This window comes from Eupeodes corollae, chromosome 2 (assembly GCF_945859685.1).
Source record: "Eupeodes corollae chromosome 2, idEupCoro1.1, whole genome shotgun sequence".
NCBI lineage: Eukaryota > Metazoa > Arthropoda > Insecta > Diptera > Syrphidae > Eupeodes > Eupeodes corollae.
In genome coordinates this window covers 25,424,175-25,449,451 of record NC_079148.1, presented here as the reverse complement: position 1 = coordinate 25,449,451, position 25,277 = coordinate 25,424,175, and the positions used below count along the sequence as shown (strand labels likewise).

General features: G+C 34.3%; 2 protein-coding genes across 2 annotated transcripts; both read left to right on the top strand.

Annotated features, from left to right (window-relative positions):
* The first annotated feature begins 462 nt into the window (after positions 1 to 462).
* On the top strand, positions 463 to 7,147 carry LOC129948124 (ionotropic receptor 25a). The gene is made up of 10 exons (XM_056058975.1): positions 463 to 571; positions 635 to 778; positions 839 to 1,203; positions 1,273 to 1,452; positions 3,672 to 3,995; positions 4,058 to 4,379; positions 4,437 to 4,614; positions 5,808 to 6,164; positions 6,229 to 6,478; positions 6,547 to 7,147. The coding sequence occupies exons 1-10, from the start codon at positions 487 to 489 to the stop codon at positions 6,997 to 6,999; spliced, it is 2,658 nt and encodes an 885-aa protein (XP_055914950.1). The 5' UTR covers positions 463 to 486; the 3' UTR covers positions 7,000 to 7,147.
* A 4,605-nt stretch (positions 7,148 to 11,752) lies between these two features.
* Positions 11,753 to 13,122, top strand: LOC129945634 (cyclin-dependent kinase 7). The gene is made up of 3 exons (XM_056055477.1): positions 11,753 to 11,954; positions 12,013 to 12,316; positions 12,375 to 13,122. Exons 1-3 carry the CDS (start codon positions 11,901 to 11,903, stop codon positions 13,031 to 13,033), a joined length of 1,017 nt encoding a protein of 338 aa, XP_055911452.1. The 5' UTR covers positions 11,753 to 11,900; the 3' UTR covers positions 13,034 to 13,122.
* Positions 13,123 to 25,277: the final 12,155 nt, after the last annotated feature.

Genomic DNA, 25,277 nt, shown 5'->3' with positions numbered 1-25,277 from the left:
TAGAGGCGGTAATACATTGATTGTGTATTTATTAGGATCAGAAGTAAGAAACAAGTCTAGGGTATTGGCTGATTAACTTTCAACGTCAGGAATTCGAGCAGTCTCGTGAATTTAAATGAAATAATGGCTTGAGAAAATCATGTACTTTTACCGTCGTTATATCATCGATAAGTCTTCACAACAAGAAGAACTTTTACTTTAGGTTCTCGTAGTATCGTTAAGTTCTTAAGGAAATGTAATGAAGATATTATTTCAAAATCCAACCAAGAATCAATTTAAAAATTCAAACATCTCATAAATTATTCACTTAATGTCCGCCTTTATATTATTTCCTCAATCAAAAAAGATGACTTCTTTATGAATAAATTATATTCAAAACAATTATCCTAGGAAACGCAATCACAGAATTATTTTTGAAATTATTGCAATTATTTGAGCGGGTGGACATATTATTGCATCGTTTTCAGTCTAAAAGAAAATATAGCAATGGAAAGGACTAAGACATTCATTTTCATTTTGTGTAGTATTTTTCTGAAGTTATTTGTAGTTAAGGGGAAGGATATATATTTGGGTAAATAATGACATTTTGAAACCCTTAGGTCCTTATAAAATAATGAAATGGATATTTGTTTAGTTTTCCTTGTTGAACCAGTACAGAATGATATAATCAATGATATTTCTACTGCTCTCAAGGACGTTCAACAATTTCACTACAACGCGGAGATAAAGGAAAATATCTTGGTAAATTCAGGAAATACCAAAAGTGATATTGAAAATCGTATGTTTGTGATTTATACGAATTTATGTAGAGTTATTTCTTTAACAAAAATTAATCTAGTTTGCAGCGTTCTATCAGAACACATCGCCTTTGTTATTGACTTTAGCTATCAACCATGGATAGAGAGTACTGAATTCTACAAAAACATTCCCTATATTCGTGTGGATTTAATAATCTCACCAATTTTAAAGATTTTTGCCAATTTCCTGAAAGAAAAATCAGCTAACGATGTCGCTTTAATATTCGAAAGCGAACAAGATACCGAAGAAGCTCTGTTTCGGGTCATTCAAGGATATCCATTTCGAGTTGTTCTTGTTAATTCAGCGGAAAATGATTTTATAAAACGTTTGAAAAATTTACGACCATGTCCGTCATATTTTGCTGTTCTTTCACGAACGGAAAATATGAATACAATTTTTGAAAATGTAAGAGTTGACTTTTTATTTAGTGAAATAGAACTGGCTTCATTTCGTATCTTTTTTCTCTGCATGTAGATCAATGACGCAAAAATGTTTGCTCGATCAAAAGAATGGCATTTTATATTTTTGGATTCAAAGGATAACGATTTCAAGTACAGTGAGCTGGTTGAGAATTCTACGAAATTTAGTATCAAAACAAAAGAGATGTGTGAAGCGTTGGACATAAAAGAGAACTACTGTCTCTCAGAGTTTAAGGTTAGTTTGGAAATAACCGACAAATTGTTTTAAAATAGTTAATTTTTAGTTTTAGAAAATCAGAAATTATCTTTTTTTCATAAACTTTGTCTATTTCCAACTAAGAAAATTGATGGAGTTTTTGTTTAAAAAATTGTTTTTTTACGACTGAAAATGGGACGGAGGCAAGGCAACTTTCTATTAAGTACCAATTAAGTAATTTTTATTGGAAAGTTGGATGGAAAGTTAATCAAGAAAAATATCCAACAGGTTCAGGCAACATAAGGCCCATCATTTGCAATCAATATTGCATTCTTTAAACGTACATTTTGATTAAGGCAACTAGTTAGTTTTTCAAGTGTCATACATTCCAAATTCGGGACTTTACTTACGTTTACGTTTACTTTTAATTCATCGTGCAAAAACTTAATACAATATATTGTCTACAAAATATCCTTGGGCAATCTACGAGCTACGTTTATTAAGACTTGTATTTTGTAATGTAATGACATATTACTTATTTTTTTTCAAATTTAACAAGGAACCCTTTACAAAAAAACATTAAATAGAACTGATAACAGATTAATAAGTTCGGCTTTCACTTATATTAAAAGCAAAAAACATGATCAGCTACCATTTTGACATTAGTGGACTGGACTTGAAAGCAAAGGAGATTTATCTTGACTAACTTAATTTTTTCAATAAAGTTATCTTAATGGGAATGCAATTTTTTGACAGCTTGACTAATCAGTGGGCAGGTTCAGACAACATAAGGGCCTTCATTTCCAGTCAACTGCATTCGTTGAAAGTAGATTTTGACCAAGGCAACTAGTTAGTTTTTCAAGTGTCATGAATTTAAAATTCAGAACCTTACTTCACAAACCTATACTGCAAGTACATAAACTACTAAAAATAAAAGTAAAAAAATATTGCTTATTTCTTTTCAAAATTGACAAGGAAACTTTTTATAGAAAACATTAAATGCAGTTTTGCAGAAAGTAGATAAATAATAAAGTTCAGCTTTGTGTTCAACGAAAAAACATGATCAACTGTCATTTTGATAAAGGTAGACTCGACTTGATAATTGGGGAGATTTTTCTTGACTAACTTTCCAGTCAACTTTCCATAAAAGTAACCTTAATTGGAAAGTAATTTTTTGGCAGCTGATGTTCAATCAGATACTAGAAATTTGCCTAACTTTCAAGTCCCTTATGTCGTCTGAACCTGTCCACTATCAAGACAAGTCTACTAATGTCTACATGACATCTGATCATGCTTTTTCCTTTAACTTAAATTTGATTCATTTTTTTTCTGCACAGTTCCATTTAATTAAATTAAATTATTTTACAATATAAAATACAACTCATGATAGACTTGTAGCTTAGTTTTAGTTTTTAGTTGCCAAAAATTTCCTTCCATTTAAGACTACTTCACTGGAAAGTTAGTCAAGAAAAATCTCCCTAACTATCAAGTCAAGTCAAAGTGACAACTGATCATGTTTTTTCATTCAATTGAAAGCTGAGCTTTACTACTCTATAGTTTATTTTTTTTTCTGCACAATTCCATTTAATGTTTTCTGTAAAAGGGCTACTGTCAATTTAAAAAACAAATAAGTAATATTTCTCTACAATACAAAAGACAAATCGTAATAGACTTGTAGCTTGTCTAGAGAGTGCTTTTGTAGACAATAATGTGTTTAGTGGTTCTTGTACTATGAACTGAATTAAGAGGTTCGTGAAGTAAAGTTCTGAATTTTAAATTCATGACACTTGGAAAACTAACTTTCAAAATGTATGAATGAAGTTGACTGCAAATGAAGTCCCTTATCTTGCCTCAACCATCCCATACTTATTGTATTAATTAACGTTCAAATAACGCGGTTGCAAATAAAATCTTAATGTTGTCTGACCTTGCGTAATATATTGTTTCCCAAGAAGAGGTTTCATTTTAAATAGCCTGCTATTTGGTCAGCTGTGACTTTTGGAACTGTCTTCCTTTGACAGTTGACACCCTTGGACAACGCATTCAATTTGTTCAAATTAACTATAAAAATTACAGTACACGTCTATTTACATAAATTAAATTATATTAAAATTTTTGGTCTGCAAAACAAGTTTTATATGCAGTATAAATCAATTTATTTCGCCAAAGGAACTCAAAAATGTAGAATTAGGAAAAATGTACATACAACATGTTTCTTCATTGAAAATTGCATGTTATGTTTTTTGTTTTATTTTCAGATACAAAAATTCGTAGTCTTAGAAATAATGAAAAGAATCCAAGAATTTTCGGCAAACAATGATTTGCAGGAGCTTCGGCCATTTTCTTGCTATAACGCCACACCATATCTTACTGAATTTGATCTGAAATCTGAGTTCAAAGAATCCAATTTTTTGACTATCAACGACAATCTAATTTCGTATGATCTTAATATGTCGATTAGTTCATTTTCCAATGTCCCTGAAGATATAACAAACTTGGCACTATGGCAAAAAGGAGAACTAAAGAAAATAAACGCAACCATAAATCCTGCAAAGAGATTTTTCCGCATCGGAACTGCTGAGGTATGTAATTAAGACGGTTTCCAGTTCATTAAATATGTATATATTTTTTTTCAAAATAACAGGCTCTACCATGGAGTTATTATCGAAGAGATGAACAAAGTGGAGAGATTTTGCTCGATGAAAATGGTCAACCAATTTGGGAAGGTTATTGTATTGATTTCATAGAAATTCTCTCACAATATATGAATTTTGAATATGAACTTGTTCCACCGTCGAGTGGTTCATTTGGTAAAAGATTCCCGAACGGAAGTTGGGATGGAGTTGTCGGAGACTTAGTTACTGGAGATACTGACTTTGCTGTGGCAGCATTGAAAATGACATCAGAACGTGAGGAAGTAATCGATTACATTGCTCCTTACTATGAACAAACTGGGATATCAATAGGTATAAAGTCACTATTATTTAATTCAGAAAGTGTATTTTAATGACTTTTTCTTAAAGTTATTCGAAAAGCAGTGAGACAAACTTCTCTGTTTAAATTCATGACGGTTTTGCGGTTGGAGGTTTGGTTAAGTATAGTAGCAGCTTTAGTTGCCACTGCCATAATGATATGGTTATTGGATAAATATTCACCTTACAGCGCTAAGAACAACAAGGATGCGTATCCTTATCCTTGTAGGTAAGTTAATTAATTGATAATATCCTAAGATACATCAAACTCTTTCAGATTGAAAAGTGCCTTATTTTGTAAAACTCCCCTTTGATCTTAATAATGGGATTTTCCATTGGCATATTGAGTCATATTTTATTTATGTGCACATATCTGACAAAATATGGATTTGTTCTTTTTTGGTGGTTCATTGGGTAAACCAAATTGACTTTTTTTTATTTCAATAGAAATTTTCGAAAGATTGATCTTCCTCTACTAATCGTAGCGACCATCATAAAGAAATTTGTACAAAAACATTAATACAAAATAAATCGTCTATCGTGTTTCATTTGCAATGAAAATATTTTATTTTTTTCTAGTTTGAAATCCAAATTTAAAACCCCAACTATTCCGAAATTGCTTATACATAGTGGGTACATAAACGATTTTGACATTTAAATTTTAAGAAGATGGCGCCAAATTGGAAGTTTTATTTTGTCTTGATCCAATGATAAAATAACTTTGACATCTGTCAAAAGAAGGCATTTCGTTTTCCAGCTGTTGAAAAAGGTGATCTTTTTGTCTGATTCCAGTTTTGCATTTCCAATCTTGTAAGCTGTCAGTTTGACAAACACCATGACAGTAAAACTACAATCCAATCACTCACTCCAAAATCTAATGCGATTTACATGGCAAATACAGAATTCCTTCAAAATTTGATTTGATTTTGAATTGAACGCAATTGGAATTGTTTTTTTTTTTTTGTCATTTTATTAGTCTAAAATCGTAAACGTGTCAACGAGTACCATAGAGCTGTCAAATTGTGCACGTGGGGTAGATCTTCCGAAAAATACAGATCTGCAGATTTGATTTAAAATTAAAAAAATAGGGAAATTTGAGTTTAGACAGATCTATATCAAGAAGAAATCGATTTATTTTTGCAATTTAAAACTCTTTAAGATAACCAATTTCGGACGCCAGAAATATATGATAAATATAAGGGGTAAAATGTTTAAAGGTTGTTTCACATAAACAACGCTTAGGCTCATTTCTTATAACACAATTTAGACTAGACTAAGAAGAATGAAGCTAATTTGTGTCCATTGAAACTTAGTTGGCACTATTTCTATTTCTAATTAAATTTAAATTGTTTTAACATCAACTTTTATACTTTAAATTCTCTCGAAGCTAAATAAATGTTTTCACGTTCTTTAATTTTTCAGAGAATTCACCTTGAAAGAGAGCTTCTGGTTTGCTTTGACTTCTTTCACACCCCAAGGTGGTGGTGAGGCCCCCAAAGCTATTTCCGGACGTATTCTTGTTGCAGCTTATTGGTTATTTGTTGTTCTAATGTTGGCAACATTCACTGCCAATTTAGCTGCATTCCTAACTGTTGAGCGAATGCAAACTCCGGTGCAATCTTTGGACCAACTTGCCAGGCAATCGAGAATTAACTACACAGTTGTTGAAGGCTCTGATACTCATAGCTATTTCATTAATATGAAATTTGCCGAGGACACTTTGTACCGGTTATGGAAGGAATTGTCCTTAAATGCAACAAATGACCAAGGACGTTACAGGTTTTAAAACGAATACAAATTTTTAAATTAATCAAAATGTTAGTAAAACAAAATTATCTTTAAGAATTTGGGACTATCCAATCAAGGAACAATATGGACACATTCTTTTGGCTATCAATTCATCGATTCCTGTCAAGGATGCTGCCGAAGGATTTCGCAAAGTTAACGAGCATGAAAACGCTGATTTTGCTTTTATTCATGACTCAGCTGAAATAAAATATCAAATCACAAAAAATTGTAATCTAACTGAGGTGGGAGAGGTTTTTGCTGAACAGCCATATGCAATAGCAGTTCAACAAGGAAGCCATCTATCGGTCGGTATATCAATCTCTCAAGTATCCACTATTTATACTTAAGGTCCTTATGATTCTTCTACCTATAGGATGAAATAAGCTATGCCATATTAGAACTACAAAGGGATCGTTACTTCGAAGGTCTTTCAGCAAAATATTGGAATAATTCCCTAAATAAAGAATGTTCGCGCTCAGAGGATCAAGAAGGCATAACTTTGGAGAGTTTGGGTGGGGTTTTCATAGCAACACTATTTGGTTTGGCTTTAGCTATGATAACTTTAGCAGCTGAGGTTGTTTATTATAAGAAAAAGACTAAAGCCGAAAAATCTAAGATCATTGCAGTTAAACAAGTTAAGCCGATTAAATCTGTGGCAGGTTCAACGCCACCTCCAACTTTTGAAGCAGCGACATTTCGTGGAAGAAAGATACCGGATAAGATTACTCTTGGCGATGAATTTAAACCATCAATTATGAAGAAAAAGGAAAAACTTGGCTATTTTCCATCACAATCAAAAGATTTTACACCAAAATACTATGAGTAAAGAGATTCTAAGTCATTGTTAAAAAGTGAAATATGTTTTAAAATTACTCGAGTCTACACTGTAGTTTACACTTCAAAAGCAAATATGGTTTTAGTCATAGTCATATTTTTGTTTCGTTAAGTTGGACCAATAAATATTAGAATTCAAATATTGGCTTTTCCAATAACAAGTTTCATTTCGGTATATTCCTTCAAGCTAATATTATCTAATATCTTATGCTGTTTACCTATTTTAAGGAGGCTATTAACAGCGTCAACAGGAAGTTTATTTGGCTTGATTTAACAAGGAGGATTATGCCGGATAAGCTCATCTCTGTTAAGGTGACTGAGGAGTCCAAATGTCACGTCTTACATGGAGGTATGTTATTAAACGAGTCAAGTTCTGAGTGGAGTCGGTCAGTGATGCGTACAGCCTTCAATTGTATTCTTATTGACAGGAAACGGAGGAATATGATAGACTCTGACAACATACCTAACATATCTAGACTACGAGTACGAAGACGATGTATCGTATATCGGTATGTCGTCCCAAATTTTAAGAAACAATACACTCAGTGTGAAGACAAAGCTTAGATTGTTCTGCTTAAACGTTGGATCAGTACCGTTTCACTGAAAAATAATATTAGCCTAAACATGCAATTTTTTTTAAAAACTATTGACATAAATAATTCAATTTAAATTGTGGACTTGTGGCTATCAAAACCGGTATGAGAATTTTTGTTAAGTTTTGCTATTGTTAAAATTGCCTCTACTTAAAATCCAAGAGAAATAGAACCCTGTTTCTATACTGAAAATCGCTTGACCAAATCTTGGTGGCCAAACTATTGTTCTGCTCTTTTTTCCTTAGCCTTTGGGACATAAAGCTAAATGCACATGACTTAAGATATCATTAAATGTTTGCTTTTTGGCAAACTTATCTAGAAGTTTAAATTAATTATAATTACTTTAATTTAAAAACCCTAACCCGGTCTTCCTCTATTGCGCCGTCCCTCGGGATTGGAATCGATGACCTTCTTAGCTAGAGCGTTAATGTCTATTCGCTCTACATGAGCCAGCCATCTAAGTCGTTGTTCTTTTATTCTTTTAACCAGGTCAGTGTGGCTGTACAGCCCGTACAGTTCTTCGTTGTGTCTTCTCCTCCCATCTCCATCTATACATACGGGACCAAATATGTCAAGAAGAATTTTTCTCTCGAAGCATTCTAAGACGTTCTCATCTTTCTTTGATAGGGTCCTATCTATCCTATCTAGGTAGACAAACCCTTAATTAGGTAACTGTGCATGTGATGTTTTGTCAAAGACGTCGTCGTTGAATGTACTTTTTTGATTACCCTCATAGACCTTTAAGCATTATTCACATGAGCACGACCAACGACCAACGAATGAACGAATATTCGTCGATTTTGACATTTCTTTCACATGAGAGTTTTTTATTCGTCGCGAATAAAGCTTGACTTTGACCACCGAAACCAAAACAAGAATGATTTTTTTAGGTTAAGTACGCGCGAATGCTGCTTTAAACTCATCTTCTCCGTCTCCGTCGCAGTGCTCATAAACCAAAAACGCTCTATTTGAAGGCATGAATCCTTCGTTCGTATCACCCTCCAAAACCCACACACACTGCATTTGTAATCTGGACGAATTCAACGAGAAAAATTAGAGGAGAAATCACTCTCATACTTAAATAATTGTATGAGTTCGATTTCCTACCGAGGATTTATATCTATACTAGAGTGTTTTTGTCAAAAACGCTTCACTAACATTACGCTTTGATCTTATAATTATGTCAATACGATTGGTTTCGTTCAATTTCAGACAGAAAGGGTATCCGGATACCTTTTTGTTAGTGTTTTATGTGTAAAATAGCAGCTGATCAAAAAAAGGTGAGATGTAAAAAAAGGAATCCAAAGGTATTCAAAAATTTCTTGGGTACGTAGGTATCTGACACAACAGCTGATTCAACCCATGGTTGAATTTCAAGAAACTTGAAAATCGATTTCAGCTTTTTGTATTTGTTGGTAAACAAAAAGGTACAAAATGTTAGTTAAGGTTGTATTTTAGGATGTTCTGTACATAATAGACGACGAAGAAGCCTCCGAATTTTAGAACGTAATTATGCTCAATTTTTTTAAACTTCAAAATTGACTTCTTTTGTTCTCGTTTCGAAGATGACCAATTTCCTAGAAGAACCTCATCCTGTTCCAGAGGTAGAACAGGTAAATATATATGTATCAATTTTGTGGAAATAAAAAAATCCTACTTTGTTGTTTTTATGTATAAAAGCAGACAGGGGCGGACAGCTTGTTGAGCTACAAGCAAGGTCGCTGAAAGGGAAGGTAAGTTATTTTTTCAGATGATTGAAAACCCCAAAGAAGAACCACTCTATTCCCTTTTTTTAGATTGGGAACATAAAGGACCAGCTCTGAGACCCAAAAAACCGGCGAAGAAAATTTTTTTCAAGAAATTGCAAAAGTTCTTGAAGAACACGGGTCAATTTTTGATGAAAAGTAATTAGAAATAAAATTATAAAACATGAAAAAGCAATACAACATTATCATAGACAATAACAAGAAAACGTCGACTGGTCGAGGGCGTATGAATTGGCCATACTTTGAGATGATGGCTGAAATTCACCTCAACGAGGCACAAGTTAGTGACACCGAAACAATAAGTTCCCTTGTGCCATCCTCTGGGGTCTATCCGAGTTTGCCCTCGACCGCATCTTCTGCTGAGAGCCCTAGTCTGCCTGTTTTTTCTACAAGTTGACAGTTCTTTTATATGCAAGAGATCCTAATAATTTGAAATAATAACCAATTCATTATATATATCAAGAGCAAGACTAGTTTGTTCACATTTTATTGGCTATTCTAGTTGATGGTACCGCTGAATGGTTTTTAAAGAAGCGTTGGATAACGAAACCAATATATCACGCAACAAAAGTTTTTGCGTTGGTCCCACCATTAAGCTAAAACTGTATTTACTGTGAAAGTGTGAACAAACCAACTCAAAATCTTACCGCAAAGCAACTTCTGCTCATTCGGAAATGAGTTCGGAATTCTTCCAAATTATATCTTGGTATTGTCACTTCATAATAGTCCTCGTTTTTGTTAGGATAGTTTTCTGTTAAACGTACATAAATCGTTTAAAACCGGAGATTTTGCATGTACATAAATTATTAATCGTATAGAATTTCAATTGAACTAATAAAAAATTTAACATAGATTACAGGGTAAGGTTATCTCTTATTTATTAAATTGTTACGCACCTATGAATTCATCATCATCCGACGAATCAGTTGAATTATCCATTAAATGTCTTATCTTACAACAATTTTGACTTCAAAGCTTAAATGTTTCTCTGCTTTTTGTGAACAGTTGAAAGTTGTTTCTATTTTTGACAGCTATCCAACTCGTCCAACAAGGTATCTAAAAATCCACCTATCCAAGATACCCTATTCAACACGAGATTAAACGCAGCCAATGACGTATCTGAGTAATTGCATCTTTGGAAGATTGTGTCTCTAGTGTTGACGGTTGAGTTTTGCACAATTCTTTCTCAGAACGATGTTAAAGAAGTCACATGACATCAAAAGCATTGGTGAGATCTATTTCGAGATATGATAAAGCACTATCCATTGTCATTCTACTCAAACGGATAAGTTTGACATTGATGCCGAAATAAGACATTGCTCTATAAAACTCTTCCCTATAGATGCTATATCATACGCGGTTTTAAAATAGTTAAAGAGATGATGGGTATCTATTTGAAGTACCTGGGTTTTTTCCTAGATCTGCCGTAGTGTGAATATTTGGTCAATGGTGGCCTTTCATGGACTGAAGCCAAATTGATATAGACCTATCAGGTTGTTGACGAACAGCTTCAGGCGTTCACATAATACGGCAGATAAGATCTTAGAAACGATGTTCAGGAGACTGAGCCTTTGTAGTTGGAGCAATTCTGAACGTCTCCTTTTTTGATTATTGGGCAAACTGTACTGAGATTCCACTTATCAGGCATACTTTCTTAAAATCATATTTTAGAAATGAGTTGGTGCATGCTCCTTACCATATAGGAGGATTGTTGTTCTACATCGCCTTAGTTGATTGGTGCTATATCCTTTACAGTGGAATTCTATCCATGTTATTAGGATAGACTGCGATTTTATTACAATGTTCATCTTATACCATGAGAGTATTATGGTTTTACAAAGGTTTCATATGTAGCGGACTTATTTACTAAGAACTACTTTATTCATTAAAAACAATACGCAACGTAGTTGAATACTTTTTACCTTATTTAACAATCCAAACGGATAAAATCTTAACTTTAAACAATTCAATTATAATATTTTATGACGAGTCAGAACACGTCTAGACGGCAGCTGATAAAAAGAAAGAATGTCCTGTTTTCTTTTTATTTCGTTTAAATCAAAAGTTCTCTCTATCTCGCCTTAACCCCTCGTACATTTCAAACATGAACTAAATTCTCCTTACTTAGAATTCTCCTTTTTTGGAATTCCCCTTATTTAGAGGGTCTGTCCATACTTCCCAAACATATCTTTTTCAAGCAAAGCCGTTAACCTTTTTTTAGTGACATCTTTATGTGAAACATGTTCCGTAGGTTATTACTCCGAAATCGGAACTACTAACACTTCGTTTAACTCCCTTGTAAGGAATCCATATTCGCCATCTGTATGTTCGGCGAGAAAACACAATCGCGGTAAAGATTTTTGTTGTTTACAAACAAGTGACAGCTGTTGTCATTGTCAGCTGTGAATTTGGTTTGATTTTGAATTTTCAATTTTTCATTTAGAAATTGTAGCCGGCCATCAACAATTTTTTTCAAAACAAGTGGTTTCTCCTCAAAACTTATATTTATTCTATAAACTAAAACATAAAACAAAATGAACAACAGTCTACAACGCTATGAGAAGATTGACTTTCTCGGTGAGGGTCAGGTAAAGACAAATTCAATCAATTTCTTTTCACAAGATTCAAAATTTCTATTTCTTTAAGTTTGCCACAGTTTATAAAGCGCGCGATATTCACACGGATGAAATTGTTGCTGTGAAGAAAATTAAAATCGGCAGTCGTGAGGAGGCCCAGGACGGCATCAATCGAACTGCCTTGCGAGAAATCAAACTCCTGCACGAGCTGCAGCATGAAAATGTCATCGGGTTGGTAGATGTCTTTGGACACAAGTCAAATGTTTCGTTGGTGTTTGATTTTATGGACACAGATTTGGAAATCATCATTAAAGACCCCAAGATAGTCCTAACCCAAGGCAACATCAAAGCTTACATGATTATGACACTTCAAGGTGAGTAACGTTTAACGTGTTTGGTAAAGAACCCTTTCTGATAATTAAACAATTCTAGGTCTTGAATATTTGCACATGAATTGGATTCTTCATCGGGATCTGAAGCCAAACAATTTGCTTGTGAATTCTAAAGGCATTCTGAAAATCGGTGATTTTGGTTTGGCCAAATTCTTTGGTTCACCAAGTCGAATCTACACTCATCAAGTTGTGACAAGATGGTATCGAGCACCAGAGCTGCTCTTCGGCGCCCGACAGTACGGAACAGGAATTGATATTTGGGCAGTGGGTTGTATTCTCGCTGAACTCCTCCTTCGGGTGCCATTCTTACCCGGTGACAGTGACTTGGATCAGTTGACAAAAATATTCCAAGCCATGGGAACTCCGAACGAGGAGAATTGGCCAAATGTGAAGCTCCTGCCGGACTTCATGCAGTTCAAAGTGTTTCCAGGAACTCCGCTGCAACACATATTCACTGCAGCACCTGATGATTTAATTGAATTGGCGGAGAAGTTATTGGCATTAAGTCCGTCGAATCGGTGTACTTGTAGTGAAGCTCTCGACATGAAATATTTCTCAACCAAACCGGCACCGAGCTTGGGATCGAGGTTGCCATTGCCACAATCGAATAAAGAGAAAGTCGACGAAAAACCGAGTTTGAAGAGGAAGCTGCTGGAGTCGATGGAGGGAGCAACGCTTCCTAAAAAGCTGCAGTTTTGATTCTAACAATAAAGTGAAAGTAACGTTGTTCTTTTTTTCAGAAAATATACGTTTAATGTTTTTTGGTTAGAAAAGCGTTTATGTTTTTATGTTGCACTTGGAATAAAAAAAAATCAAAATATCATGTTTTGAAGGTATTTTGAAATTTCTTAATTTTATTTATTTTTTAACAACGGATTCGTTAGAAGAACAAATTTTCTTTCATTCCGATTTGCGTCTTTTTTCCTTGTTAAACTTGGCCAGACCAGGTCCAGAACTTTTGCTTCCATTCGGAAAATTAAGTCGGGTTATTGTGAATCATTTTCCAAAGGTTTTCTTAGCATGAGAGTAAAGTTCTATGATTAGTTCTGAATTTACAAAGTTTTGGTATCAATAGCGGTGAGCTATTAAATGACTATTTTTAATTTTATGGATATGACAAATCTGTCAGGATTATGAGTTGATCCAATATAACAAGGTTACACCTCCGTTGGGCCCCAGGACACTTAACAGTGACGATAGTAAAAAGTCAGACAAATTGGCCAACAACGGACCAAAACTCAGTCTAAGCCACAGTGTCAATGATATGCAATCCAATAGAGTAAGTAAATGAATAAATATACTAAAGTTTCATTGAGTAGGTGCTCAGCTCTTGAAAATTGTAGAGTTTCCAGGACTCTATGGACGAAGATTTGCAAAGGTAAAACAAAATTCTTTTTGCAACTAGCCTAGTAATCATCAGCTGTCCTTATTAATATGTATTCATTGAGCACCTACATGAACAGAATAAGTATAGACTGATCTGATTTATGTAGAGGAAGTGAGGACGTGGAGACGGAAGAAGATAACTTCCACTTTCTATGCGAATGCCCAAACGTAGTTACAAGGAGAACGACAATGTTAGAAAATTATGGAACCAGAGAGATCCAAGTGAGATATTTTCTCGAACTTTTGCAAATCCATCACCCCCTACAACATAACTTAATTGATGGTCAATTCTTTGGTTTAGCATAAATAGGAATTTTCTTCCAGAATATCAGCGACTTCGCGGCATTTTTTGTGGGTTTGCAGATAATACATTTTTAAAGAATCTTCTTGAGGTGGTACAAATAAATTATCACCCCATGAAAGACCGCGGAGTAAAATCAAAAAATTCTGCGTTGCACAATTCAATTCTTTGAGAGTGAGAATTCTAATGGGGAGACCAGACATGACTATGTATTCAAGGATAGACCTAACAAAGATTATCTACTTTTGTTAATATTAAAGGGTGATTTTTTAGCTATTATCTTTTTGGCTACAACTGTTTAAACAGCTAAAGCTGTTTCGTGCTTTGTTTCACTGTCAAACATCTTCAACACGCTTGCAAATTATTGCATTTTATAATGCATGCTCTGTTAAGAAAGTTCATCGCGTCCTTCTTTCATTTTATGGTCCATTTAATCAACCCACTGAAGGGGTTATTGGGGCTATCGTGACTAAATTTCGCACCAAGTTTACATTTTTGGACATAAAACTACCAACACGCTTACGTAGAGTGCGAACTGAAGAAAAATATCGCAGCTGTATGAGACAGTCTTAATGATGACCGTCAATATCGCAGCATTTGGGCCTCTGTTACTAAAAAACGTGGGAAATTTTGCGGAAGGATTAAGGATTAAATTGAAGCCAAACGACGTAACGTAAGTACCGTGAAATGATATCCAACTTTTGTTTGCCCAAAATGCAAGAGCTTGGATTGCATGAGATGTGGTTTCAAGAAAACGGCGCCACATGCCAAACAGCACGCGCGATAATGGACTTATTGAGAGTCGATTTCGGTGATCATTTTATACCACGTTCGGGTCTGGTCAATTGGCCGCCATTTAAATGGCTCTTGCGTAATTGCGCGAAAGTTAGCGAAATTTAACGAAACTCAGCAGAACGTCTATTATGGTTAGTAACATATAAGGCTGCGTATTGGTTCGTTCCCTTAAGCTGGCTTAAGCTCGGTTAAGTCTATTATAGTTGAGCCTTTACGGTGGGCCTGCTTCGAGGTTGGTTTGAATGAAATTTCTATTATTTCATCCCTCCAAAGAGCAAATATTATCTTTGTTGACATTTTTTAACAGCTGTTGAGGTGTCAGACAAAACAAATGTTCAGATAATTGAACTAGAGCTTCCATTTGGAGTCACATTACGTTACATTACGTTCTTTTCCTTACGATTGTCAAACGAAACATGAGGTCGAAGCTCTATTGTGATAGCATGCATTGAATTTCTTTAGCTGAACTCGTAAACGTCAGGTGAAGCCGAAGCTGAAGCTTCAGCCATAAATTATATGGACGGTACTTTCGATTCAAATAAAGATTTCATGCATTTTTTTTAAATTGTATGTGTTTTTTTTTGAAAAACTTTCCTATAGCTTTTAAAAAATAACCCTTTATATTCAAAATGCGCTTGGAAACTTAACTGAGTGTCGCAAATAAAATATCTTCTAGATCCTGAGTTTGCATAAATGCGATCGGAAATTGAGAACCTAAAAACAACTAGGTATATATCGGTGGTTCTCAATATACGATCTGAGTCAAGAAATAAAAAAGGTGGGAAATTAAGGGATTTAAGTTTAAGGTAAATAATTTGGTGAATAAATTTATCAAAGGTTAAGTAAAGTCTGTAGTTAAAATGTCCACTTCATTTCCAAATAAGTTTAGAGTTTCGGACAAAAATACGAAAAGATTGATTGTAGGTAGTGGATCTGTCTTTTAAAAACTCAAGTTCTTGGGGAGAAACAATAGATCTAAAATAAAATAGAGAGAGTATTAATAAAAAGTATTCAAAAAGCTTGGGAATTAAAGGAACTTTGGCTATGGACCTGTAGTTCATAACATATTTTCTTAACCTTTTTTATAAACAGAAACAAAAAAAATTAAAAAGTTTTAGGAAGATAAGATTAAGATTAAATTTAATTTTTTGTCAACAATATCATCACCTATTTCGATTCAGATAAGGGAGGTGCATTTGGAATTTTCATTGGTATCTACACCTACGTCCTACATCCACATAAAGTCCAGCTGATAATCCTTAAGTAATTGAAGAGATGCCATTACATCCACAACATGTCACTGTTTGGTGCGCTCTTTGCCCGGAGAGGTGTGATTGGACCTTACTTCTTCGAAAACGACGATGGAACGACTGTCACAGTCAATTGGGAGTGTTATGGTATAACTGACTTTTTTTTTGCCTGCTAAGGAAGAATACGATTTGGAAATTATGTATGTAGTTTCAACAAGACGGTGCCACATGCCACACAATTCGATCAAATATGGTTTTATTGCAAGAGACATTTCCTAGCCGCGTAATTTCTCGAGAAGCCGCCTCTGATGTGATGGGTTTCAATCAGCCACCAACAAGGAACCCCTGGTTTGATGAGGAATGTCGGCAGGCAAATGTAAGCAAACAACAGGCACGCAAAGCTGCGATGCATACAAGGACGAGAGCTGCTCAAGAGCTCTATGGACAGAGGAGTGGAACACCGACTTCTCAAAAGAAAAAGAGAGAGTATGAGAAGCGTGCGGTCGAAGAGGTTGAGAGCTTTAAAAGCAAGAATGAAGTTCGAAAGTTTTATGAACATGTGAAACGAAATTCACAAGTACATAAACCTAGAACTGAAGGCTGCAGAGTTGAAAGTAGAAACACCATAGTGGAACCGCAATTAAATGTTGAGGATATGGAAGGACCACTTCTGCAGATTGTTTATAGGCGACGAAGAACCGAATTCCGCTGTCAGGCAGGATGATCCATTCAACAAAGATGACGAAATCCAACAATCTCGTCCTCCCGACTTAGACGTCAACAACCTGATAGGTCCTTATGAGTGCGGTTTTAGACCAGGAAAGTCCACAGTTGATCAATTATTCACATCCTGGAAAAAAAACCCAAGAACATTAAATGTGGGTGTCGCCCACCATCTTTTCATCGAATTCAAGGCCGTATATGACAGCAAATACAGGGACGAGATGTACATATAGAGCAATGACTAGTTTTGGCATCCCTGTCAAACTCGTCCGTTTGGAGAATGGAGAATTCACGCTGCTCAATAAAGGTTGGAAACAGCTTAACAGAACCTTTCGATGTCAAAAAAGGTTTAAGACAAGGTGATGCGCTGTCATGCGATTTTTTAACATCGTACTTGAAAGAATAGTGCAGAGCTCACTCGTCAACACAAGAGGCAAACGAAGAATAACTCTTGCTAACCGCTGTTTCTTTGGGCTAAGAAAGCAATTGAGTGGTAAAGTCCTCTCTCGAGGGGCCAAAGTGTGGCTTTATAAAACAATTATCATCCCGGTCCTGATATACGGTGCAGAAGCATGGACTATGACAAAAGCGGGTGAAAGCACCTTGGGTCGTTTCAACAGAAAAGTTACTCAGGTGATCTACGGTCCCGTATGCATCGAAATGGAGGGGAAGAGAAGATGGAACGACGAGCTGTACGTAGACTTAGGCAGAAGGGTAAAAGTTGTAAAAGTCCAACGAGTAAGATGGCTGTGTCACGTAGAGCGCATGGAAACCAATGCTCCGGCCCGGAAAGTCTTCGAATCCACACCCACAGGACAGCGCATTAGAGGAAGACCGCGGATCACGTGGCGCGCACAAAAGGAAGTGACCTCAGCCAACTTGAGCCTGGAGACATCTAGCTATGGACCGAGCTGGATGGGGAATTTTGTTGGGTGAGGCCCTAGTTCACACAAGACTGTAGCGCCACCTTAAGTAAGTTCTCGACATGGCGATATCAACTGGCCACCAAGATCATGCGATTTGAAACCGGTGAACTTCTTTTTGTGGGGCTACGTAAAACACCGTGTTTATGCAGATAAATCTTTAAATCTTGAGTACTTAAAACCAACATTCGCCAAGTTATGGCTGAGATGACGCTTAATATGTGTCAAAAAGTGGTCGAAAAATAGCTCAACAGAATCGATGCTTGCAACAGTTCGTGTGATGGTCATTTAAATGATGTATTGTTGCACACATAATTTCAACGTTCAAACTTAAAAATAAAAAAGAAATATGATAAAATTAATGTTTTATATGTGTTTTATTTACGTTTACTTTTGAAACCGTAGAATGAATAACTTTGTATGGGTCCAGTTCAGGAAACTCAAAGAATCAGTTTTTCATAAAAAAAAACAAAGCCATACATAGAACTATCTGTTCATAGACATTTTAATTATTGTAACTCATAACCTACTATAAAATAAAACTTCCTACCTTGAAATATATCATGGCCCAATAATTCTCTATGAATTGTCTATTTTCCAGACTCATATGAGACATTTACCATTAATTCCCTACTTATGCATAATTTTAACATAGTCTAACCGTAATCTTTTTCAAAACCACACATATTTCCATTTTCACCATTTTCACGATTTCAGTGCCCACAAAGGAATTCAAAATTTGTTAGATATTTTCCAACTCATGCACACTTCAAAAAATTAAGTGTTCTCGTATCTCTTCTCGGCTCTCTTGAAGGATGTTCATATAATAAGCATCCTCAAGTCTTCGTCTCCGTTTGCTCGTTCCGTTTTAAGCTTGAAAATATGAATTAATGATGTCATTTTATTTTCAATTTTTCCATCAAATTATGATGGATAAAATTTAAAAAAATAAGAACACGAGTATTCCCTTAATGCTTATATTTATAATGAGCGCGTTGCGTTAGATGTTTATAAAATGCGAATGATGCAGCTTTTGACTAGGGATAGAGTAGAGAGTAACTCTCGATTCTTCTTCATTTCATAACCAAAGGAATCTTCTTTAAAAAAAAAATATTAAAACTCAGAATGACTTGCGGGTTTAAGCAGATTTAAAAAAAAAACATACATAAACACAACCCCCGTGCGTTATGTTGTTGATTTTTGATGTACCTATGTTATGCAGGGGTGTATAATAAGCTTTTGTTTCATTTAGACTCATTAATTTAATGTGAGTGTGCATACAATTTTAATGATTGATACCCAAAGGTATCACATGGTTATAGTCATTAAAGTTCTAAAACTCTATTTGCATTAACATTTCAAAAATAACCAGACTGTCAAAATATTACCATGTGTAACCAAATAACCAATAAAAAACGTACTTTTTTCAAGAACGATTTGACATAAAATTTCTCTTTCGCAGAAGCTTTACTTTTCCAAAAAATATGATTGGAAAAGTTCCTAATTATGTGCCAAACCGAAAAACATAGTCTATAAAGCTGTACCTACTCATAAGATTTGTGGCCATGTAAAGCTATAAACCTTATTTTCTTAAGAAAACATTGCATGCAAAGATAAAGCATACACGATAATAAAATATTGAGTAATAATATTTTCATTCATAAAGTTTGTTCAACTCAAGGAGCTGAGCTGCTGTATGAATTGAGGGAATGTGACTTTGTAATCTTGCAACAAAATGTCATTAGCGAGTATTAACTCATAACATCCGCATCCGTGTCGTCGCGTCGTCGTCGCTCGTGGCTTTTGGAAATCTGAGTATAACTTCCTTCTCGCTGCGTCTAAGTTATTCATCAGACATCAGTTAAATTCAGACCTATTATTCCCAAAACAAGACTCCAGAATAAGAGTACGTAGGTTGTCGTCTTTGTCGTTGTCGTTTTTGTTTCCTAACAATTTGATTGACAACATAAAAATAAAAATATGTGCACACAAAAAAAATCATATTTTTATACAAAGCCCTTCAAGTTCATGTTCACAAAGTTAGAATATAAAGCAGAGCACATACTCCTACGACACATATAAGTATGGTATATACTTCTTTTTATTAATAATAATAATAAACAACTTGCTCTTCATTTAGGAAGATGTACAAGGAGGAGAATTTCGCTGTGACATTTCCTGATTCGAATTTATGGGCTTCACATTAAAGCAGAATTTTTCTGATGTTATTAAAGAAAATTTACTAAATTTCAGTTGATTTTTTTTCTTTTGATCAAAAAATATTTCATATGTAATGAAATGATAGATTTTTTGGATTTTATGGTTTATTAAGAGATAATTTATTATTTATCTATATTTTGTGGAAAAGAACTAACAAAAAAAGAGAACGACATTTCAAAATTATAACAATAGAAAACAAATTACCTAATGTCACAATATTTCATAACCAACCCCATTTAAAATGTGGTTAATTTTGAAGGGCCGATGTTGAATGTGAACTACACCTAAATATGTGCATTTCATTTGGCATTTCTCAATTTCAGACTTATTCAATTTGAACCAAAAATTGAACTCAAGAACTAAATGGCCACTCCAAGCGCAAGAAATGACAATAGTGGATGATCAATTTTCGAAGAAAAATATCTTTAATGGGGCACATTTTCACCTTAGTGGATTCATCAATAATAAGAATTGCCGTATTTGGGTGAATGATAATCCAATAGCAATTGGGCAGGTTTAGACGACATAAGAAGCTTGAAAGTTAGGCAAGTTTTTAGTATGTGATTGGCCAGTTGCCAAAAAATTACTTTCCAATTAAGGCAACTTTAATGGAAACTTGACTGGAAAGTAAGTCAAGAATAATCTCCCTTGCTATGAATGTCACAATGACATTAGTCTATGGTTTATTTATTTTCTGCACAACTTATTTTTTTTATACACTTCAGAATTTTCAGAAAGTTTTAAGCTTATATCAAGCGTCAAACTACGATCAGAGGCTAATCATAAGTGCATACAATTAAATGTACGCAGGTGATAAGTTCCGCCTCGGTAATTCAAAAGAAAGTTTATTGAACTCCTTCGCCCAGAGTTTTATAAAACCAAGCATAGAACTTGCCTTATTGACAAAAAAATTAATGTGATGTGTAAACTCTAAGTTGGAACAAAAATAAACACCTAAATCTTTAAATGTGGAGACGCGACAAAGTTTTTGCTGTGATATACAATAATCAAATACCGTTTGGCATTTTAAAGGGTTGAGTGCAAGGCTTGTAAAAGAATACGATCATGGGTGGGCTCTATTATTTAAAAAATCTTCATGTTGTCAGCAAAAATGAGAACTTCACTTGAGCGTAGGCATCACAATGCATTGTTAATATACAGGATAAAGAGAAAAGGGCCAAGATGGGTTCCCTGGGGAACACCAGATTGAGCAATTTCTAAATTTTTCCTCATAGCATCTGTTTTCAAGGTATTATATAGTCCCAGCTAAGCAAAATGGTGGAAAACCAAGAGCTTTATGTTTAAATAAAATAATTCCGTGGCTTAGTTGGTCAAACGCGTTAGAAAAGTCTGTGTATACACAGTCAACTTCATAATCTTATTCTAAAGCGTTTCAGCATATGTTTGAGAATGCGAGGAGATTTGTTCGCAAATGATATTCATACTTAAAAAAGCTAAACTTTCACAAACAACTTGTTCAAACAATTTAGGAATGCAAGAAAGCTTTACAATGGGCCTGTAGTTTGTTATATCCGCCTTGTTACCTTTCTTGAAAGTTGGTGTTAAAAATTACTTCTTCCATATACTTAGAAATTTGACTTATTTCAGAAAAAGTTTGAATAAGAACGTAAGGGGTTCAACTAAAGCATTACTACACCGGGACCGAACAATAATCATTCAACGCCGATAAAAGTTCAGTACTCTGTAGCACATGTATTTGTCTTCAGCTAGTTTGCGAAAAGAAGTGAAGATTATGAAAATATACTTCACCAACTTCTTCAAGGCTATAAACAAATGACTCACGGAACTTTGTTGCGAAAGCTTTACAGATATCAACAGTTTTATCTAATGAAAGGTTCTTGTAAGTGAAGTTAACTGGAAAGCCATATGATTTTTCTTTACGCTTACAAGTTTCCAATTTGTTTTTTTAACTTAATTTAATGCTTTCTATAAAATGGTTTCTTATCAATTTAGAAAAGAAATAAGTTATATTTTTAACAATACAAAATACAAATCGTGATGGACTTGTTGCTTGCCTGAAAAGTGTTTTGTAGTCAATAATGTTTTTAAAAATTTGTTTGCTATAAAGTTTTGAACTGGAAATTTATGAAACTTGATGAACTAACTAGTTGCATTGGTTTTTGACGTGCAAGGAATGAAGTTGACTGCTTATGAAGTATCTTTTGTTGTGTTTGTTGTGCCCAACATGTGAATTCAGCTATTTTGATGGAGATTGAAAACGCCAAATAATTCGCTATAATTGTCGAACAAAACACATTTATTTTGCGATATCTGCGCTTGGGAGAAAATGTGTTCACCATACAAGAACCCTTTTTGGAATTTGTCGATTGCAACAAAAAAAAACTGACACGGCAATAGCTGATTTGATCTGCGAAGACTGTTGTGCACAAGACTTTGACAATGGAAGCAATATGAAAGGACAGTACAATGATGCACAAAGTCATATTTTAAACAAAAATCGGAGTGCCGTGTATTCACCATGTGCAGCTCACAGCTTTAACTTGTGTGGAGTTGATTCAGCGAAATGTTGTACTGCCGCAATCACATTTGAGTTGTTCAAAAGTGTTTCAACTTGTTTAGCAGCAGTGCCCAACGTTGGGAAATTCTTAAGAAAAATGTGCCCGGATCCCTTCACAAACTTCCCGATACAAGATGGTCAGCTAAAGTTGAGGCAGTGAAACCATCTGAAAAAACTTAGAACATAATTAGAAGCCTTAAGTGATATTAATTTAACTGCTGAAGCTCGAAGAGATGTAAATGGCGTTTTAAAATATAAGCACAAATTTGAATGCCTCCTGATGTCTTCGATTTGGTGCAAGGTTTTTAGCGCTATAAGTGAAAGAAGTATCATTCTTCAAGCCAGAAACATGACTATTGATTTGAACTTTATTCGAAACGGATGGGAACAAATTTATCTGAATGCAAAGCAGTTGCTACTGGATTGGGGGATTTTCCAGAATCGTTACCATCGAACCGAAAAAGGCAGTTAAAGAGACGTTTTGGAGAAAATCGAAGAGCCGGAGAGCAAATTGAAACAGACGAAGAAATAAATTTTAAGAAAATCACCTTTAACGTCATAGTTAATTCAATTATATCTGCAATTTCTCGTCGGTTCGATACGACGAAGAATTTGAATGCTACATTTTCATTTTTATGGCAGTTTTTAACAATGGACGAACTCCGCTACAAGGTTCATCCAAAAGTATAACTCGAATGTGTCTCAAGAGTTGAAAGAAGAAATAATTCATCTGAAACTTGGAGACGATTTTCCCCAGCATTTGTGTTGCTCTCCGTTTGTTTTCAACCATGCCTGTAACCGTATAGCTAGTACCGAACGTTCATTTAGCATCCTTGCCAGAACAAAGAATCGTGTTTCTGGACTTGCTACACTATGTTTCGAAGCACCTTTGGCAATGAAATTGAATTTCGATGTAATTATAAGTTGTTTTGCTGCTCAGAAAGCTAGGAAAGGTCGTTTGCAAAAAGAAATATTTCATTGAACGCAAACTAACTCTTCGCTCTTTTTTATTTTAATAGTTTTTTTAATAGTTAATCGACCAACCAAACATGTCGTTGGCAATATCTAATTGAATGTATCTAATTCTGTTCGGAATCTGATCTACTCGCATGTAGAATTATTTTCTATCCATCTTCCATTTCAACTAAACTGGACTATACCCGCGAGATATATTTGATGATTAACACTTTTTTTTGGTTCACTTTGCAAACAAAAAATTATTATTTCCGTTAATTCCAACCAATTTCATGCTATTCGTAATTGAAGTTAGAACGTACCATATCAGTAGGTATGAGCTTTAAAAAAATTGTAAATATGAGGAGCCCTGAATTCCTCTCGACGACGGCTCTGTGTCTGACACCGCTGATGCACAGGCCTTACAATATCTGTCACCAATCTAGTCTCTTCAAATTTCTTTTGTCAATTTTGACAATTACTTGCGTAGTTGAACGATTATGTAAACCATAATCTCTACCTAAAGCACGATATGTGGCTGTGGCAGTATCACCATTTTTGTAGTAGGTTTTAACAATTTGATCCATTTTCTTAAATGTCAGACTTTTAACTGAACAAAAAAATAGGTTTAACAACTTAGTTTGACAAGCGCAAATTGTTATTCCAATTGTTATCTTTGATTAAATATTGGTCATTATCAAATAACAGATGAGGGTAGATATTCCTTCTACGTATCTCGTTTTTTTGTTAAGTAATTTAAGATTTTTTAAAAACATAACTGATGTTTAAATTTTTGAAGATAAACTTTTTTTGCAGACATGGATATTTTTTAAATCTTAAAATTCAGTTTCTATTTTTAAACAAACTTTTTGGATACAGGGCAAGTTCGTTCGACCCAGTTGTACATTAAAAACATTGTAAGCTGGATTACTCTAAAAACTAAAATTAAATTAAGTTTAAAAATAATTGTATGTGACGAAAACTGGTGTTTTTAAACAAAATGAAAACCTACACCTCAAACCCTAATACTTGACCGAAAACAACTTAACATTCAAATTTTTTATTTAATGTCTTCTGAAGTTCTTTAAATGACGATTAGGCTCTTAAAAACATAAAATGGGTCACATACCATCCGCTTTTTGTATTTGTTTTTGAATTTTTCGATGTTTTCTGAATAAAACATTAAGTTTTAAAAATAAATCATAGTATAATTGTTGAGCCAAACATTTTCAACCTAGCAGTAAAATATAATTTATGACAATATTTCTTTCAATGGATAAAACATCTACAAGTCATTAAAAACAAATAGCTGTTTATTAATTATCGCTTTAATTAACACCGAAAACAATTTTCGATAAAAGATGTGAATTGTGTGTTGGATTATAAATATTTATGTAAATACAAACATAAGACATTTTATTGATCTTCTTTTAATTCAACGTTTCACACGTTAACATTGCAATAATTTTATTCTTAAATCGTATAAATTTTACGACTTGGTTGGGGTTTCAGGAGAATTATATACGATTGTCTTTATGGTTCTGTAATTTTATACCTTTGCACAGTGTGAGGATATTATACAGAGCCACAGGTAGATATAAGGATAAAGATAAAATATACATTTTGTCATACTTAAAATTACCATAGTTAATTTTAACTTCTCTTCATTAAACTGACATCGTGCTGACAGCATATTATTATCACAACATTATTTCGATTGCCAATTTAAAGTCAATTTTCTAGAATTTTCTTTATCTATTGATGATCAACGATAACGACATGACATATATCCACCCACTCGGGATACATATGAAGGTATGCACATACCTTTATGTTTACTTAGAAAAAAGAA

Bases quoted from the DNA above. Each gene is read 5' to 3' on its own strand.
- LOC129948124 (XM_056058975.1), top strand. From the start codon at position 487: ATGGAAAGGACTAAGACATTCATTTTCATTTTGTGTAGTATTTTTCTG. The intron at 1,204-1,272 runs GTAAGAGTTGAC...CTCTGCATGTAG, and splicing joins TGAATACAATTTTTGAAAAT to ATCAATGACGCAAAAATGTT. The intron at 6,165-6,228 runs GTTTTAAAACGA...ATTATCTTTAAG, and splicing joins AATGACCAAGGACGTTACAG to AATTTGGGACTATCCAATCA.
- LOC129945634 (XM_056055477.1), top strand. From the start codon at position 11,901: ATGAACAACAGTCTACAACGCTATGAGAAGATTGACTTTCTCGGTGAG. The intron at 11,955-12,012 runs GTAAAGACAAAT...TATTTCTTTAAG, and splicing joins ACTTTCTCGGTGAGGGTCAG to TTTGCCACAGTTTATAAAGC. The intron at 12,317-12,374 runs GTGAGTAACGTT...AAACAATTCTAG, and splicing joins CATGATTATGACACTTCAAG to GTCTTGAATATTTGCACATG.